This window comes from Bombus pascuorum, chromosome 7 (genome assembly GCF_905332965.1).
Source record: "Bombus pascuorum chromosome 7, iyBomPasc1.1, whole genome shotgun sequence".
NCBI classification, from domain to species: Eukaryota; Metazoa; Arthropoda; class Insecta; order Hymenoptera; family Apidae; genus Bombus; species Bombus pascuorum.
Genome location: NC_083494.1, coordinates 2,462,819 through 2,478,990, shown reverse-complemented (window position 1 = coordinate 2,478,990; position 16,172 = coordinate 2,462,819). Strand labels below are relative to the sequence as shown.

The window sequence follows — 16,172 nt, the reverse complement described above, 5'->3', positions numbered from 1 at the left end:
CGTAGCGATTTGGTCTTGTAGTCGATGTCGGTGGTTCGCCTGGAGCTACCCATGATCTTTTACGCTTAGGATTCTCAAAATATATCCACTTTTCATCGCCAGTCACAATTCGGTGGAGAAATGACTTTCTTCTGTACCTGGCGAGCAGCATTTCGCAAGTGGTTTTTCGGTTTTCCTACTGTCTTTCATTCGGTTCATGTGGAACCCATTTTCCCACCTTCTGGATCTTTCCCATGGCTTTCAAACGTATGGAGACGGCTTCTCGTGTCACGTTTAATGGATCAGCGAGTTGTTGTTGCGTTTGAGCGTCATCCTCATCCAACGATGTTTGCAATTCGCCGTCTTGAAACTTTTTCGGTGGTCTTCCACGTCCTTCGTTCCTCGCGTCAAAATTGCCACTTCTGAAGTTTTTAAACCACTCAAAGCACTGTGATTTACCAAGAGCATGCTCACCGTAAGCTTCGACAAGCATTCGATGCGATTCCGTAGCAGTTTTCTTCAAATGGTAACAGAAAATCAATGCTGTCCGCAAATCGTAGTTTCCAGGCACAAAATTCGACATGTTCAACGCTATTACAAACTATGCTGTTGTATGAAACTTGTATTGTTGTAAGATGTAAATGTTTGTGAGATGTCAAAGACTTTTGGCATCAATGATGCAGTTTAGTGATAACTACATTATCAGCTAGGGCCATCTATAGGTAAATTCCGGTTTCATGCTTACAGACCTGACATAGTATATCCTGACTGAGATATATTATGTAACTAGGTATAATTTTCCATGAAGTATGCCGTGACATAGAAATATATTGTACGTTAGTCTGGTAATATAGTGACGTCAATCAAAGTAGAAATAAATTATAATATACTTCTAATCAGGAACAGTGTGACCTTTTGCGAAGCTTCAGTACAGATTCAAATCTTACACTTACATTTGTTCGCATCCATAATTCGCTTTGAAGAGGGAAAAAATTCAATGAAAATAGTAAATCTATAATCATGTATGATTTTTGCAAACAACTGTAATTTATTTTCTCTAAATTAATTTCTCCGAAGGCGCCAGGATTTTTTTATCTAATTTAAATAAATACATAATAAAAACATTGCAACAGAGACACAAGTAAGAGGTAGAAAAACAAATGAAATACTACTAAACGTGTACCTACGTAAATGAGGGTTGTATCAGGCTGTAAATCTCGTTACAACAAATAATAAGTACGTGTGCATTTTAAGACAGGGGAACTAATGCTAGCAGTCGAATAGATGATAGAAAAGAGGAAGAAACTTGTATAGGATTGTATAGGGCAAAGGAAATTCTATTGAAAACGTACCTACCTAAACGAAGATTGTAGCAGGCTGTAAATCTCATTGCAGTAAGTAAAATACACACATACATCTTAAGACAGGTAAGCAAGGCAGGTAACTAAGGTAGACGTAAATGTGGAAAAGAAAAGGGAGCTTGTCGAGGACTGGATTAATTTGCATTAATCGAAGAGTACTCGTAGGAAATTCGTAGGAAAAGTATCAGAAATATAAAAGGGTAAATGAAGAACTTTGTTTTTTCACTGGAAAATGCTTTATATGCAAGTGAGAATATATAAGGTATACAATTAAATTACAATATTCCGTTTTAAATAATTATTCACAATGTTAAAAAATAATATTACAACATTGCCTCCATAAAAGGAAGTGTAAATGCCAATAAACACTAGTTACTTGTTTCTTGGTTTTCAACTGCGTTACTTACACTGGTTTCTGAATTTACACATTTTTATTATATTATATATTATAACAATTTCCACGTTAGGTCGCGAATACTATGTTAAGAACATGTTTCTAGGTACTTGTAGCATTCTTTACGATCGCTCTTTAATCATACTGGCTGTAACGGTTCGCAAATTAGAAATAATATTTATATATATCGACAAACATACGCAGTACATGGATAGATTTATCCATAACTTCACGATCGATTTATCTTCGTTAATCTGATCTCTTATTGAAAAATCTTATCGACGAGATCAAAAAGCCAGACAAGACGCAGCATAAGGAAATGAAAACTAAGAAAAATCGAAGAATCGTGGGACGTAGCGCGAGAGATAAGGAGAGCAAAGGATTACACACGGTTGAAAGAATGGAGCGATTCCGAGGTAACGATTGAAAAAAGTGGGGGCACCAACGTGCATTCGGAGTGTTGGCCAGCATTCACGTATTGCATCGTACGTAGAACGACTAATTGCGTTGCACCTGTACGAACGAGGCGCGCAAGCAAATTTAACTTTGTCATTTTGCGAACAATTGAAATTTCGCCACAGATCTTTCTTCCGCTCTGTCTCGTTCACGTGGCTAATTTTCTTTTCGTTATCTATTGCTTATCGTACGCGATCGGTAGTTTTTAAATCGCAGAAACCAGAAGCTGTTCACATGAGCCGAGGATCTATTTCCAGTTGGCAGGACTATGGACGCAGAAGTTGTAAGTGATCGAAGATTACCTTTCGTCGTTTGATTCAATTTCCACATCGTTACTTTCCATCGATAATACACGCGTATGATTTTTGTTCGATTCTTGAACTATTTGCCACAACCCAGAGATATTCTTCATTCGGCATTGTGTCTGCGATATCGGACGAATTATTTCGCGTTTTAAAGTATAAAATCACGCATGGAATAAATATATGACACGTAGGAGATTTCTAGATGGAAAGTCACAACGTGTGCATTGCGGATGTTCACCCATTTTTGCGAAATTTTATATTCCACAAGTTTACAGAGTGCATGTAATATGCAAAGATACATACGATATTTAAATTATGCCGCTTGGTATGATATTTAGTAGACGAGATAAATTTCTCTTTAGATTCCACTTCTTTAATTACGTTCGTGGAAATATGAAATTACATAAACAATAGTTATAAGGGAAGATGAAACGAGTGTAAAATATATTGCCAACAATTTCTTCCAACAATTATTGATAATTTTTGAGCGTGAAACGGTATATATCTGAAATCGTAGTTTGTTCTTATGAATTCGTGTTCACGTGCTTGTTTGTGCTCATTAAGCAGGTATCGTTGGAACTTTTTCATTGGTATTTATTCGTTTCCCGGTAGTAGTCATTACATTCTATTACCAAATAGTTAAGAATCCAGAGAGAAGCAACGATAAGTGTGTGTGAACGCTGAATAATATTCGTACGATGTCGCGCAATACGTTGGGGAAAACTTTGAATTAATTAAGGAATGGAAAAGTAGTAAGAAGGTGGGAGAAGATAAACGCGTATGTTAACGAGCCGATAAGAACGCGTGACAATCTTCTAGTCGAATAAAAATCAATATACTTGGAAAGTAACTTCGAAAGAAAGATAACATTTCACCTGTTTGCAAAGAAACTAATTGAAATTACTGTAGTTGTATCAAGTATATTCCCTCGAGCACGTGTGAAGATAGAGTCAATTTAGTTTTTTATTTATTGGTTTCTGATAGTTTTTTACAAATTCGTTAATAATAACAAACAGTTTATACAATTTTGCGATAACCATCCTGTACATTTAGATTGAAAAATATATTTCGTACTTTTTGTTGAAAGAAATGCGCCACATTTTATACAAACCTAAAAGATATAATTTAGAAAACACGAAGCTGCACCCCGCTGGGGGTAGCCACCCACATGCTATATTTATTTTATTTTATTTTTTTTATTTACCAATGAGATATAACCAAATGTCCTTCAGGAAAAATTGTAAAAACCAAAATAAAATAAAAAATATTAACATGCAGAAGAAAAAACATTTTATACAATTTTATTGTGCAGTTCTGTTTAGTTGGAACGCTAAACTCGTTATTTACAGAGTTGCTTTAAAAGTAATATATTAAGTTCAAATAAATTGTACGCTTGTTTGCATTGTTTTACGCTTGTGCAGCTTCTCGATTGAAACAATACGAGAATAAAGAAAAGAATAATGTTATATTTTCTTGAAAGATATAATACGAACGCTCAAATGCTATCAACGTAAATCAATTTCCTCATAAATTTTTATTCTCGTAATGCTACGTTGAACGTACATCGAAATTATCGAATTAACACGTACGTTACATTTTGCTACATATAAAATATACAGTATATAAAGACGCCAAATTTATTTTATCAAAATATTTTGTACACCGCACTGATACAGTATATACCGCAAAATAAATGACTGTTTGCAGTACAGTAAAAAGTAATTAGCACGAAGTTAGTAAAACTCATAGCGTATTTCTAAACTATTAATTACCAGCAAGTCTAAACTTTTCTTTGTCTATTACAATAATCCCATGCTTTCTCTACTTCAGGTAGCCAAAGATAATTCGTATAATTTTTTCGGTATTTAAATGGCATTAAAATTTAAATAAAAGATAATTCGAGTATTTAAATGGCAGCTTATATCAAAATTATTTTGTTTCTTTGCTGTGAGCCTTCTAACAGGTGCTCACGAATACCAGGTAAAACTGCACGGGTTCCTCAGATATGATCGCTTAAACGCGTTCCCGTTGTCGTGAACATTAGTAAGAATCCGCATTGCTATTTTCCACGATTGTAATTGCTTGATTGTCAGAGACGTTCGTGTCTCTGAAGCGTAACCGATGTGAGTGCTCGGTAGTTGGCGTTAAAAATTCGCTTCTTCCACGGAGCTGATCGCGCGCATTTCCATTTCTTCTTCTATGAAAATCCCAATGGTTGATCCGTGTGTGGAGAAGTGGTGAATCGATGGAAGCAATCGGATTACGCGTAATACGAGTCGCGTATAATTCTAAGAGGAAACGTGCGATTGCAGTGATTATGTGACAGTTGCGATGATTTACGTTACACGTGCACGCAAGTGTGATTGCGATTTTAAGTTTGCATCGAGTATCAAAGTATTTTAATGCACGATACGATCACCTCTAGGATTTCAATCTCTTCATCAAAGTATTTCTTATCAAAGCATAAAGTCTAGGATAGTAATTTGAAGAAAACTGTAATGATATATAATAATAATTATTATATAATATAATATAATAATTATTATTATATAATGATAAAGCCATTGGTAGAATAATTGTAGTAATTAGCAAAGACAAGCAAATCGCAATATTCTTATGGGCGTTTTGCTCGGCATAAAAGATATAACTTGTTTTTTTTTTTTTTTTTTTTTTACGTGGAGAAATCCTCATGGACACTCGCCGTTGCATCGCACCGGTCGAGTAGTGTCGGACTCTTACCGACTCAAAACTCCACGGTGGCCAACATTACGTTTTGGAGGCGTGCCCCGGGTTCTCTCGCGAATTTCTACCAGAAGCACGCCTCGTCGTGTTCTCCCCTTTTTATCAGGAGGGAGATAAAAGATATAACTTAGAAAAAACGAAGCTGGCAGCGCGCTGGGGGTAGCCACCCACATGCTATATTTATTTTTGTTTTATTTTTTTTGTTACCAATGAGATATAACACTTTACTGAATGTTCCTCAAAGAAAATTGTAAAAAAGACCAAAATAAACTAAAAAAATACACGTTTGATCAACTGTGAGGATTTGCACGAATTGAAATTGATGATAAAATCTAAGCGATACATACAAACGTATGAACATACAAATGATCTGTTACATTTCAATTACATTTTTCTAATATATCACCTCCACATCTATCGAATGTATCTTCGCACCTAAAAATTGTTCAAAAATATTGGCGAAATTTTGGCTTCAAACGATAATTCCAACTAGCGCTTAATGATACAAATATCACGAATCCCTGCCAACAAACTCAGAATCATAAAAGATATAACGTAGCAAACACGAAGTTGGCACCCCGCTGGGGGTAGCCACCCACATGCTATATTTATTTTTGTTTTATTTTTTTTGTTACCAATGAGATATAACACTTTACTGAATGTCCTTCAGGGCAAATTGTCAAAAAGAACCAAAATAAACTAAAAAAAAATACACGTTTGATCAACTGTGAGGATTTGCACGAATTGAAATTGACGATAAAATCTAAGCGATACATACAAACGTATGAACATACAAATGATCTGTTACATTTCAATTACATTTTTCTAATATATCACCTCCACATCTATCGAATGTATCTTCGCACCTAAAAATCGTTCAAAAATATTGGCAAAATTTTGGCTTCAAACGATAATTCCAACTAGCGCTTAATGATACAAATATCACGCATTCCTGCCAACAAACTCAGAATCATAAAAGATGTAACGTAGCAAACACGAAGTTGGCATCCCGCTGGGGGTAGCCACCCACATGCTATATTTATTTTTGTTTTATTTTTTTTGTTACCAATGAGATATAACACTTTACTGAATGTCCTTCAGGGCAAATTGTAAAAAAAACAAAATAAACTAAAAAAAAAACAAACTCAGAGATTTAAATAAAGAGATGCAATTCTTTCCCATACTATGTTTCATTATAAAGACTATTACGCGTATATTATCAACATCGGCGAATTTTTCTTTCGATTAATTTTCCCATTTACAACTTTTTGCTGTTTATTGAACTGCTTAATATACGACTAGATGAACGTGGAGTAGGTAGATTTTCAGTTTCGTTTTGTTTATACGTTGATCACGCACCATGTGACATAACGTGTCACACAATCTCGCAGCGTATTATATCGCCGTGAAAAACTACACGTCCAATTCGCATACGTAATCCTACTGTTAGTAACCTTCGGCCACTTCGCGTGCGCTATCGTCGTTGATAGGTATATTTTTATTTTCCTTTAGTTGAAACGATTCAACGTGTTGAGCGAGCATACGAATTAGGTCAATCATAGTGGAGACGAAAATTAGTGGCGAACAAAGCAACGCAAAGTTCAAGCAAGCGTAGAACACTTCAAGTTAAACGATTCGAAGAATTTCATAGAACCGCGAATCGAAGTTTACGACTATGTGATACGTACAATTAGCAATGCTAACGAGATTAACTATGGGAACTAACGAAGGGAGAGGGAGGAGCACAGCTAATCGCAGCTGTAGAATTTACAACGTCCGATTTATGCTCGCGTTTATGCCTGGTCGTAACGATTAGGACTAGGTCATATGGAACATTCAGCAGTTTAGAAAACTAAAATTGCTCAATACTTTAGTGAACAAGTGAACTTGATGCAAACGATAAACGTAGGGTATCAAACACTTTAGACGTATTGTAGCGTAGGTTATATTAATCTACAGTGCCACATGTCAAATTAATCTCGTGTGACTAATATCTCGTACTAAAGTGCTCCACGTAACATATTTGCTATAGGGCTTTGTTATGGACTATGTACTTGCAGGTTTCGTCGATAAACTCACTTGCGTATGTATTTATATATTATATATTATGAATTACGTGCTATATATTATATTATAATGCAATATGCAATATTCAGACTGGGTCGTTTAAATGGGAACACCTAAATATCTGCGTTATTTGAGGTCTACTGGGAAAAGTCCTTAAGACAAAGCTGAAGCATTTCAAGGGGTGCATGTTGCGGTTAAGATTGTTTTTTCCACATATTTCAAGGTAATCTGCATTTTTAAAACGGAGTGAGATATTCGTTTGGCTCTGCTCCCGGTACAAGGCTCAGTTTGCGGCTTAAAAATTCTTTGGGAAGCGATTAGTGGTTGGATAGATTTATCAACTGATGAAGTTTGGTCTAGTGGTCAATAAAAGGTGAAAAGTGGGAATAAAAGACGCTTAAAACTGTCTATATCGTGGGGTGACTGGATGCTGTCTTGGACGTGCAATGGAATCGAGTCCTGTTCAAGGAAATGCGTCCCTCGATGCAATCGGACGTCGGGAGTGACACCGGAGGATCCAGCCGACGGGGTAGACCGTCGAAGGAAGGAAAAAGAAGACAAGGGATGACTCGAAGATTATCCTTTATTCAAAAGGAAGTTTCATAAAAGATATAACTTAGAAAACACGAAGTACCAATGAGATATAACATTTTACCTTACAAATATCCTTCAGGACTAATTGTAAAAATCAAAATAAAATAAAAAGAAAAAAAAAGGAAGCTTGGAAGACGTCTCAATATTTCCAATTCCTAAGAAAAGCTTAAGAATAGAAAGGGGCTCGTTTAAACTGGTGCGAAGTCCAACTAAAACTCAAAATCATCAAGACGATAGCAAAATGAATGTGGACTCTAAAAACGGATCCACCGGTTAAAGTCTACTTACTTTCTCCTAGCACCGAGAGAGTAAGGACGCATAAACCTGTTAGCTGGTCACAAGGAGCAAAATGTTTGAAAAATCAGAGGATGGAGATCGCTGTATATTGGAGAGAAGATTGAAGGAATCTTCCTTGTCCTCGGATAACGGGGAAGTCATTTACATTGGAAGTGTTAATAATAAACACAAACAAGATTAAGATGGAAGATTCCTCCGTAATGACCTTCGTAAAATTCAACATGGAAAGTATCAAACACCTCTAAAACACAAAGGAATGGCTAGAGAAATTTGTGAAAAGCGAGGGCTTGTACAAAGGACCTGAGAAGCCCAAACACTCTACGAATGCTGCTACTCAAATTTTCCTGTCGTTTAGAGGGGAACAAAATAGAGATAAAAAGGGAAAAGTATCGAACGTGGGCACTCAGACCGATAAGGGAATAACTCAAGCAAGTTGGATATCGAAAATAAAGGAGATCTCAACTTTGGAAAACAGATAAATAGATAGAAAAAGACGAAGGAGAGTTGAAACTACATATGCGGAGGTTCGCCAGCACGACGATAATTCTGAAGACGCAACTTCTATCAGCGAAGATACCGTGTTCAAAAAGGCAAAAAATAGGAAGAAATTTACAGTGAATGAAGAAGGATCAGACAGGAACAGGATCGCAATGTTAATGGATAGCGAATATAGAAAAGAAAAAAAAGCAGATTAGAAACAAGAGAATGCTTGGAACTATTGCGGTTCCTAAAGTGAAAGCAGGTAGCATCACTAATACGCAGGTAATCTAGTCTAGCTCATAAAATTATACATATTTCAATAGACACAATGACGTATGAATGACCTGCAAGTGTCCAAGTAATTTTGAAAATTGTATGGCTTTCTCGCAAACAAGCAGATAACATTTTTCATCCAGCCTCGCTCAATAAGTCTAAGGGGAGGCAACGTTAAGGATCTCCATTTAGAATTTGGAAAGTTTGGAGATGCTCTAAATGAAGTTCTTTACATTTTTTTCAAAGACTCATTGAAAATTCACTGAAAATTGTGTCGGGTATAGACGATCTCCGATTACGGTTTCCAGGAACTGTGCACATTTTTGAAGAGCAAGGGTTAAATATAAAGGGTTACATTCATATCGAGGTTACGTTTTCATCGACGCGGTTTCACCAATACATTTCAATTAAGGATTACGAGTAGGTCGAAAACTTACATGGAAACAACGCATAAAATCAACGATAGAAAATATAAAATTCGAAAGAAGCGCAAAATGTACTGGCTAACTGGTCGCAAGCTCAAATTCGTATTAGAAAATGTCATTCCTTCCCTTGAAAAATGTTCCAACTTAATTTTCTAGAAAACAAAGTATCATGTGGAAAAATTGTATTCTATAATTTCAATATATTTTTCCGTAAGGGCTCGCTTAATTGATATTTTTTTGGGCAAGTGTTACAGGCTGCCATAATGCGGTCGAAATAAAAAACCTAACTCGATACATTGACGAGTTTTAATGGCATTATAGTACACGGAGTTTTACCCAGTTCTCGTTTGTATTTTATACGTCGGAGATGAAAGGACACCTAAGCCTTTCTTTCGGAATGTTTGGAAAAGTCCCCAATACTTTAATCCAGAATTTTTATTATAGCCGTAATTAAAAAATACAACTGAGTAATAGCTGCTTATGAGTTAAGTCAATTATGATTATCCGAGATTTATGACAATGGGCTTGGGCTCGAAGTGACATAATGGGTCACTGACATTCGTTATCGAACCTAAATTCATCGTCATCGACATCTCGATTATTCAACCACCGCTATCACTTGTTAAAACTCTGTAATACATTCATTTCAATAAATATCATCTGGTATAGAATAACGATGGTCAGCTCAAAGGAAGATTCATTACACGCCCCGCATTCCAATGATAACCCGACATATATGTATGTATTATATATAACGTCGGTAAATCGAACTTGAAGAGAAGAGCTAGAATCTGAGAGGATATAATCGAAGAATTATAATCGAGAATCATAGAGAATTCGTATTATCAAAATATCCAAGTAAAAGAAGTTCAACAAACGAAAATTCGACACAGAGAACCTTAGTACGAAGACAAATTACAGTCATTCTTTCAAAAAATGTTAGTATCTTAAACATTATCTTAGACCGCATTTTATTCGATGTACATAAATGCGAAAGTTGAAGGCGATGGTAACTATACGCCCGATTGACGAAATAAGGAGCTTTCATGGACATGCACCTGATCGAAGAGTGCAGACGTAGGGATCCTTTTTCTGTCCTCTTCCGTTATTCGACACAATTCTAATCGTTAGAAGAAGGGTGGCGATATAGGACGATTGTTCTCTCATTAAATGATTGCATTTACGTATTATAAAGGAAAACTACGAGTTGTTGTAAATTTTAGTTACAGAATTACCATAATTCTAGACATGTGCCAATAATTCGAGTTAAACCAGACGTTTTAGCAGCCGAGTTGGAGAAGAATATAGATAGAGCCAGGTGTCTTTGACAAGGTTTTCGAGTTACTGAATCTGGGCCGTATTGTAAAAGAAACAGAAAAATTAGATTCCCTTTGAGCTAATTACATCCCCTTGAGCCTCTAAAAGCGGGATGCGGGAAAATGTGGAATTCTTCCCCATTGAAAATCTTACTGTGGCCTTTCTCAGCTGCGATGGGGAAGCTCGGGGAACATTGATGTATATCATCGGTGTTATCCTTCACATCTGTAGAAGTCGATTTGTTTTAAATTTTAATTACGGAATTTATTTGCTATTTGTGGTTACTCTCTTAGAGGTTTTCGAGTTACTGAATTTGGGCCGTATTGTAAAGAAACAGAAAAATTAGATTCTGCTTGGGTCGTCAAACCGTCCGCTGTAAAGCTACCAGCAACTACGTTTCATTCTTTTCCACTTCAAAATCGTCGAAAGACATCCCCTTGAGCCTCTAAAAGCGGGATGCGGGAAAATGTGGAATTCTTCCCCATTGAAAATCTTACTGTGGCCTTTCTCAGCTGCGATGGGGAAGCTCGGGGAACATTGATGTATATCATCGGTGTTATCCTTCACATCTGTAGAAGTCGAGTTGTTTTAAATTTTAATTACTGAATTTATATGATATTTGTGGTTATTCTCTTAGAGGTTTTCGAGTTACTGAATTTGGGCCGTATTGTAAAAGAAATAGAAAAACCAGATTCCGCTTGGGTCGTTAAACCGTCCGCTGTAAAGCTACCAGCAACCACGTTTCATTCTTTTCCACTTCAAAATCATCGAAAGACATCCCCTTGAGCCTCTAAAAGCGGGATGCGGGAAAATGTGGAATTCTTCCCCATTGAAAATCTTACTGTGGCCTTTCTCAGCTGCGATGGGGAAGCTCGGGGAACATTGATGTATATCATCGGTGTTATCCTTCACATCTGTAGAAGTCGAGTTGTTTTAAATTTTAATTACTGAATTTATATGATATTTGTGGTTATTCTCCTAGAGGTTTTCGAGTTACTGAATTTGGGCCGTATTGTAAAAGAAATAGAAAAACCAGATTCCGCTTGGGTCGTTAAACCGTCCGCTGTAAAGCTACCAGCAACCACGTTTCATTCTTTTCCACTTCAAAATCATCGAAAGACATCCCCTTGAGCCTCTAAAAGCGGGATGCGGGAAAATGTGGAATTCTTCCCCATTGAAAATCTTACTGTGGCCTTTCTCAGCTGCGATGGGGAAGCTCGGGGAACATTGATGTATATCATCGGTGTTATCCTTCACATCTGTAGAAGTCGATTTGTTTTAAATTTTAATTACGGAATTTATTTGCTATTTGTGGTTACTCTCTTAGAGGTTTTCGAGTTACTGAATTTGGGCCGTATTGTAAAGAAACAGAAAAATTAGATTCTGCTTGGGTCGTCAAACCGTCCGCTGTAAAGCTACCAGCAACTACGTTTCATTCTTTTCCACTTCAAAATCGTTGAAAGACATCCCCTTGAGCCTCTAAAAGCGGGATGCGGGAAAATGTGGAATTCTTCCCCATTGAAAATCTTACTGTGGCCTTTCTCAGCTGCGATGGGGAAGCTCGGGGAACATTGATGTATATCATCGGTGTTATCCTTCACATCTGTAGAAGTCGAGTTGTTTTAAATTTTAATTACTGAATTTATATGATATTTGTGGTTATTCTCTTAGAGGTTTTCGAGTTACTGAATTTGGGCCGTATTGTAAAAGAAATAGAAAAACCAGATTCCGCTTGGGTCGTTAAACCGTCCGCTGTAAAGCTACCAGCAACCACGTTTCATTCTTTTCCACTTCAAAATCATCGAAAGACATCCCCTTGAGCCTCTAAAAGCGGGATGCGGGAAAATGTGGAATTCTTCCCCATTGAAAATCTTACTGTGGCCTTTCTCAGCTGCGATGGGGAAGCTCGGGGAACATTGATGTATATCATCGGTGTTATCCTTCACATCTGTAGAAGTCGATTTGTTTTAAATTTTAATTACGGAATTTATTTGCTATTTGTGGTTACTCTCTTAGAGGTTTTCGAGTTACTGAATTTGGGCCGTATTGTAAAGAAACAGAAAAATTAGATTCTGCTTGGGTCGTCAAACCGTCCGCTGTAAAGCTACCAGCAACTACGTTTCATTCTTTTCCACTTCAAAATCGTCGAAAGACATCCCCTTGAGCCTCTAAAAGCGGGATGCGGGAAAATGTGGAATTCTTCCCCATTGAAAATCTTACTGTGGCCTTTCTCAGCTGCGATGGGGAAGCTCGGGGAACATTGATGTATATCATCGGTGTTATCCTTCACATCTGTAGAAGTCGAGTTGTTTTAAATTTTAATTACTGAATTTATATGATATTTGTGGTTATTCTCTTAGAGGTTTTCGAGTTACTGAATTTGGGCCGTATTGTAAAAGAAATAGAAAAACCAGATTCCGCTTGGGTCGTTAAACCGTCCGCTGTAAAGCTACCAGCAACCACGTTTCATTCTTTTCCACTTCAAAATCATCGAAAGACATCCCCTTGAGCCTCTAAAAGCGGGATGCGGGAAAATGTGGAATTCTTCCCCATTGAAAATCTTACTGTGGCCTTTCTCAGCTGCGATGGGGAAGCTCGGGGAACATTGATGTATATCATCGGTGTTATCCTTCACATCTGTAGAAGTCGATTTGTTTTAAATTTTAATTACGGAATTTATTTGCTATTTGTGGTTACTCTCTTAGAGGTTTTCGAGTTACTGAATTTGGGCCGTATTGTAAAGAAACAGAAAAATTAGATTCTGCTTGGGTCGTCAAACCGTCCGCTGTAAAGCTACCAGCAACTACGTTTCATTCTTTTCCACTTCAAAATCGTCGAAAGACATCCCCTTGAGCCTCTAAAAGCGGGATGCGGGAAAATGTGGAATTCTTCCCCATTGAAAATCTTACTGTGGCCTTTCTCAGCTGCGATGGGGAAGCTCGGGGAACATTGATGTATATCATCGGTGTTATCCTTCACATCTGTAGAAGTCGAGTTGTTTTAAATTTTAATTACTGAATTTATATGATATTTGTGGTTATTCTCTTAGAGGTTTTCGAGTTACTGAATTTGGGCCGTATTGTAAAAGAAATAGAAAAACCAGATTCCGCTTGGGTCGTTAAACCGTCCGCTGTAAAGCTACCAGCAACCACGTTTCATTCTTTTCCACTTCAAAATCATCGAAAGACATCCCCTTGAGCCTCTAAAAGCGGGATGCGGGAAAATGTGGAATTCTTCCCCATTGAAAATCTTACTGTGGCCTTTCTCAGCTGCGATGGGGAAGCTCGGGGAACATTGATGTATATCATCGGTGTTATCCTTCACATCTGTAGAAGTCGAGTTGTTTTAAATTTTAATTACTGAATTTATATGATATTTGTGGTTATTCTCCTAGAGGTTTTCGAGTTACTGAATTTGGGCCGTATTGTAAAAGAAATAGAAAAACCAGATTCCGCTTGGGTCGTTAAACCGTCCGCTGTAAAGCTACCAGCAACCACGTTTCATTCTTTTCCACTTCAAAATCATCGAAAGACATCCCCTTGAGCCTCTAAAAGCGGGATGCGGGAAAATGTGGAATTCTTCCCCATTGAAAATCTTACTGTGGCCTTTCTCAGCTGCGATGGGGAAGCTCGGGGAACATTGATGTATATCATCGGTGTTATCCTTCACATCTGTAGAAGTCGATTTGTTTTAAATTTTAATTACGGAATTTATTTGCTATTTGTGGTTACTCTCTTAGAGGTTTTCGAGTTACTGAATTTGGGCCGTATTGTAAAGAAACAGAAAAATTAGATTCTGCTTGGGTCGTCAAACCGTCCGCTGTAAAGCTACCAGCAACTACGTTTCATTCTTTTCCACTTCAAAATCGTTGAAAGACATCCCCTTGAGCCTCTAAAAGCGGGATGCGGGAAAATGTGGAATTCTTCCCCATTGAAAATCTTACTGTGGCCTTTCTCAGCTGCGATGGGGAAGCTCGGGGAACATTGATGTATATCATCGGTGTTATCCTTCACATCTGTAGAAGTCGAGTTGTTTTAAATTTTAATTACTGAATTTATATGATATTTGTGGTTATTCTCTTAGAGGTTTTCGAGTTACTGAATTTGGGCCGTATTGTAAAGAAACAGAAAAATTAGATTCTGCTTGGGTCGTCAAACCGTCCGCTGTAAAGCTACCAGCAACTACGTTTCATTCTTTTCCACTTCAAAATCGTCGAAAGACATCCCCTTGAGCCTCTAAAAGCGGGATGCGGGAAAATGTGGAATTCTTCCCCATTGAAAATCTTACTGTGGCCTTTCTCAGCTGCGATGGGGAAGCTCGGGGAACATTGATGTATATCATCGGTGTTATCCTTCACATCTGTAGAAGTCGAGTTGTTTTAAATTTTAATTACTGAATTTATATGATATTTGTGGTTATTCTCTTAGAGGTTTTCGAGTTACTGAATTTGGGCCGTATTGTAAAAGAAATAGAAAAACCAGATTCCGCTTGGGTCGTTAAACCGTCCGCTGTAAAGCTACCAGCAACCACGTTTCATTCTTTTCCACTTCAAAATCATCGAAAGACATCCCCTTGAGCCTCTAAAAGCGGGATGCGGGAAAATGTGGAATTCTTCCCCATTGAAAATCTTACTGTGGCCTTTCTCAGCTGCGATGGGGAAGCTCGGGGAACATTGATGTATATCATCGGTGTTATCCTTCACATCTGTAGAAGTCGAGTTGTTTTAAATTTTAATTACTGAATTTATATGATATTTGTGGTTATTCTCCTAGAGGTTTTCGAGTTACTGAATTTGGGCCGTATTGTAAAAGAAATAGAAAAACCAGATTCCGCTTGGGTCGTTAAACCGTCCGCTGTAAAGCTACCAGCAACCACGTTTCATTCTTTTCCACTTCAAAATCATCGAAAGACATCCCCTTGAGCCTCTAAAAGCGGGATGCGGGAAAATGTGGAATTCTTCCCCATTGAAAATCTTACTGTGGCCTTTCTCAGCTGCGATGGGGAAGCTCGGGGAACATTGATGTATATCATCGGTGTTATCCTTCACATCTGTAGAAGTCGATTTGTTTTAAATTTTAATTACGGAATTTATTTGCTATTTGTGGTTACTCTCTTAGAGGTTTTCGAGTTACTGAATTTGGGCCGTATTGTAAAGAAACAGAAAAATTAGATTCTGCTTGGGTCGTCAAACCGTCCGCTGTAAAGCTACCAGCAACTACGTTTCATTCTTTTCCACTTCAAAATCGTCGAAAGACATCCCCTTGAGCCTCTAAAAGCGGGATGCGGGAAAATGTGGAATTCTTCCCCATTGAAAATCTTACTGTGGCCTTTCTCAGCTGCGATGGGGAAGCTCGGGGAACATTGATGTATATCATCGGTGTTATCCTTCACATCTGTAGAAGTCGAGTTGTTTTAAATTTTAATTACTGAATTTATATGATATTTGTGGTTATTCTCTTAGAGGTTTTCGAGTTACTGAATT

At 37.4% G+C, this 16,172-nt stretch overlaps 1 protein-coding gene and 1 long non-coding RNA gene across 2 annotated transcripts in view; both read left to right on the top strand.

Moving 5' to 3' along the window:
* LOC132909057 (uncharacterized) overlaps positions 1-16,172 on the top strand; it is a 165,081-nt gene that overhangs the window by 51,319 nt on the left and 97,590 nt on the right. The window lies entirely within an intron of this gene.
* LOC132909042 (thyrotropin-releasing hormone-degrading ectoenzyme-like) overlaps positions 2,229-16,172 on the top strand; it is a 37,648-nt gene continuing 23,704 nt past the window's right edge. The window contains exon 1 of the mRNA XM_060963637.1: positions 2,229-2,473. Within this exon, the coding sequence (XP_060819620.1) occupies positions 2,425-2,473 (49 nt within the window). The 5' untranslated portion in view covers positions 2,229-2,424. The remainder of the gene's footprint in view (positions 2,474-16,172) is intronic.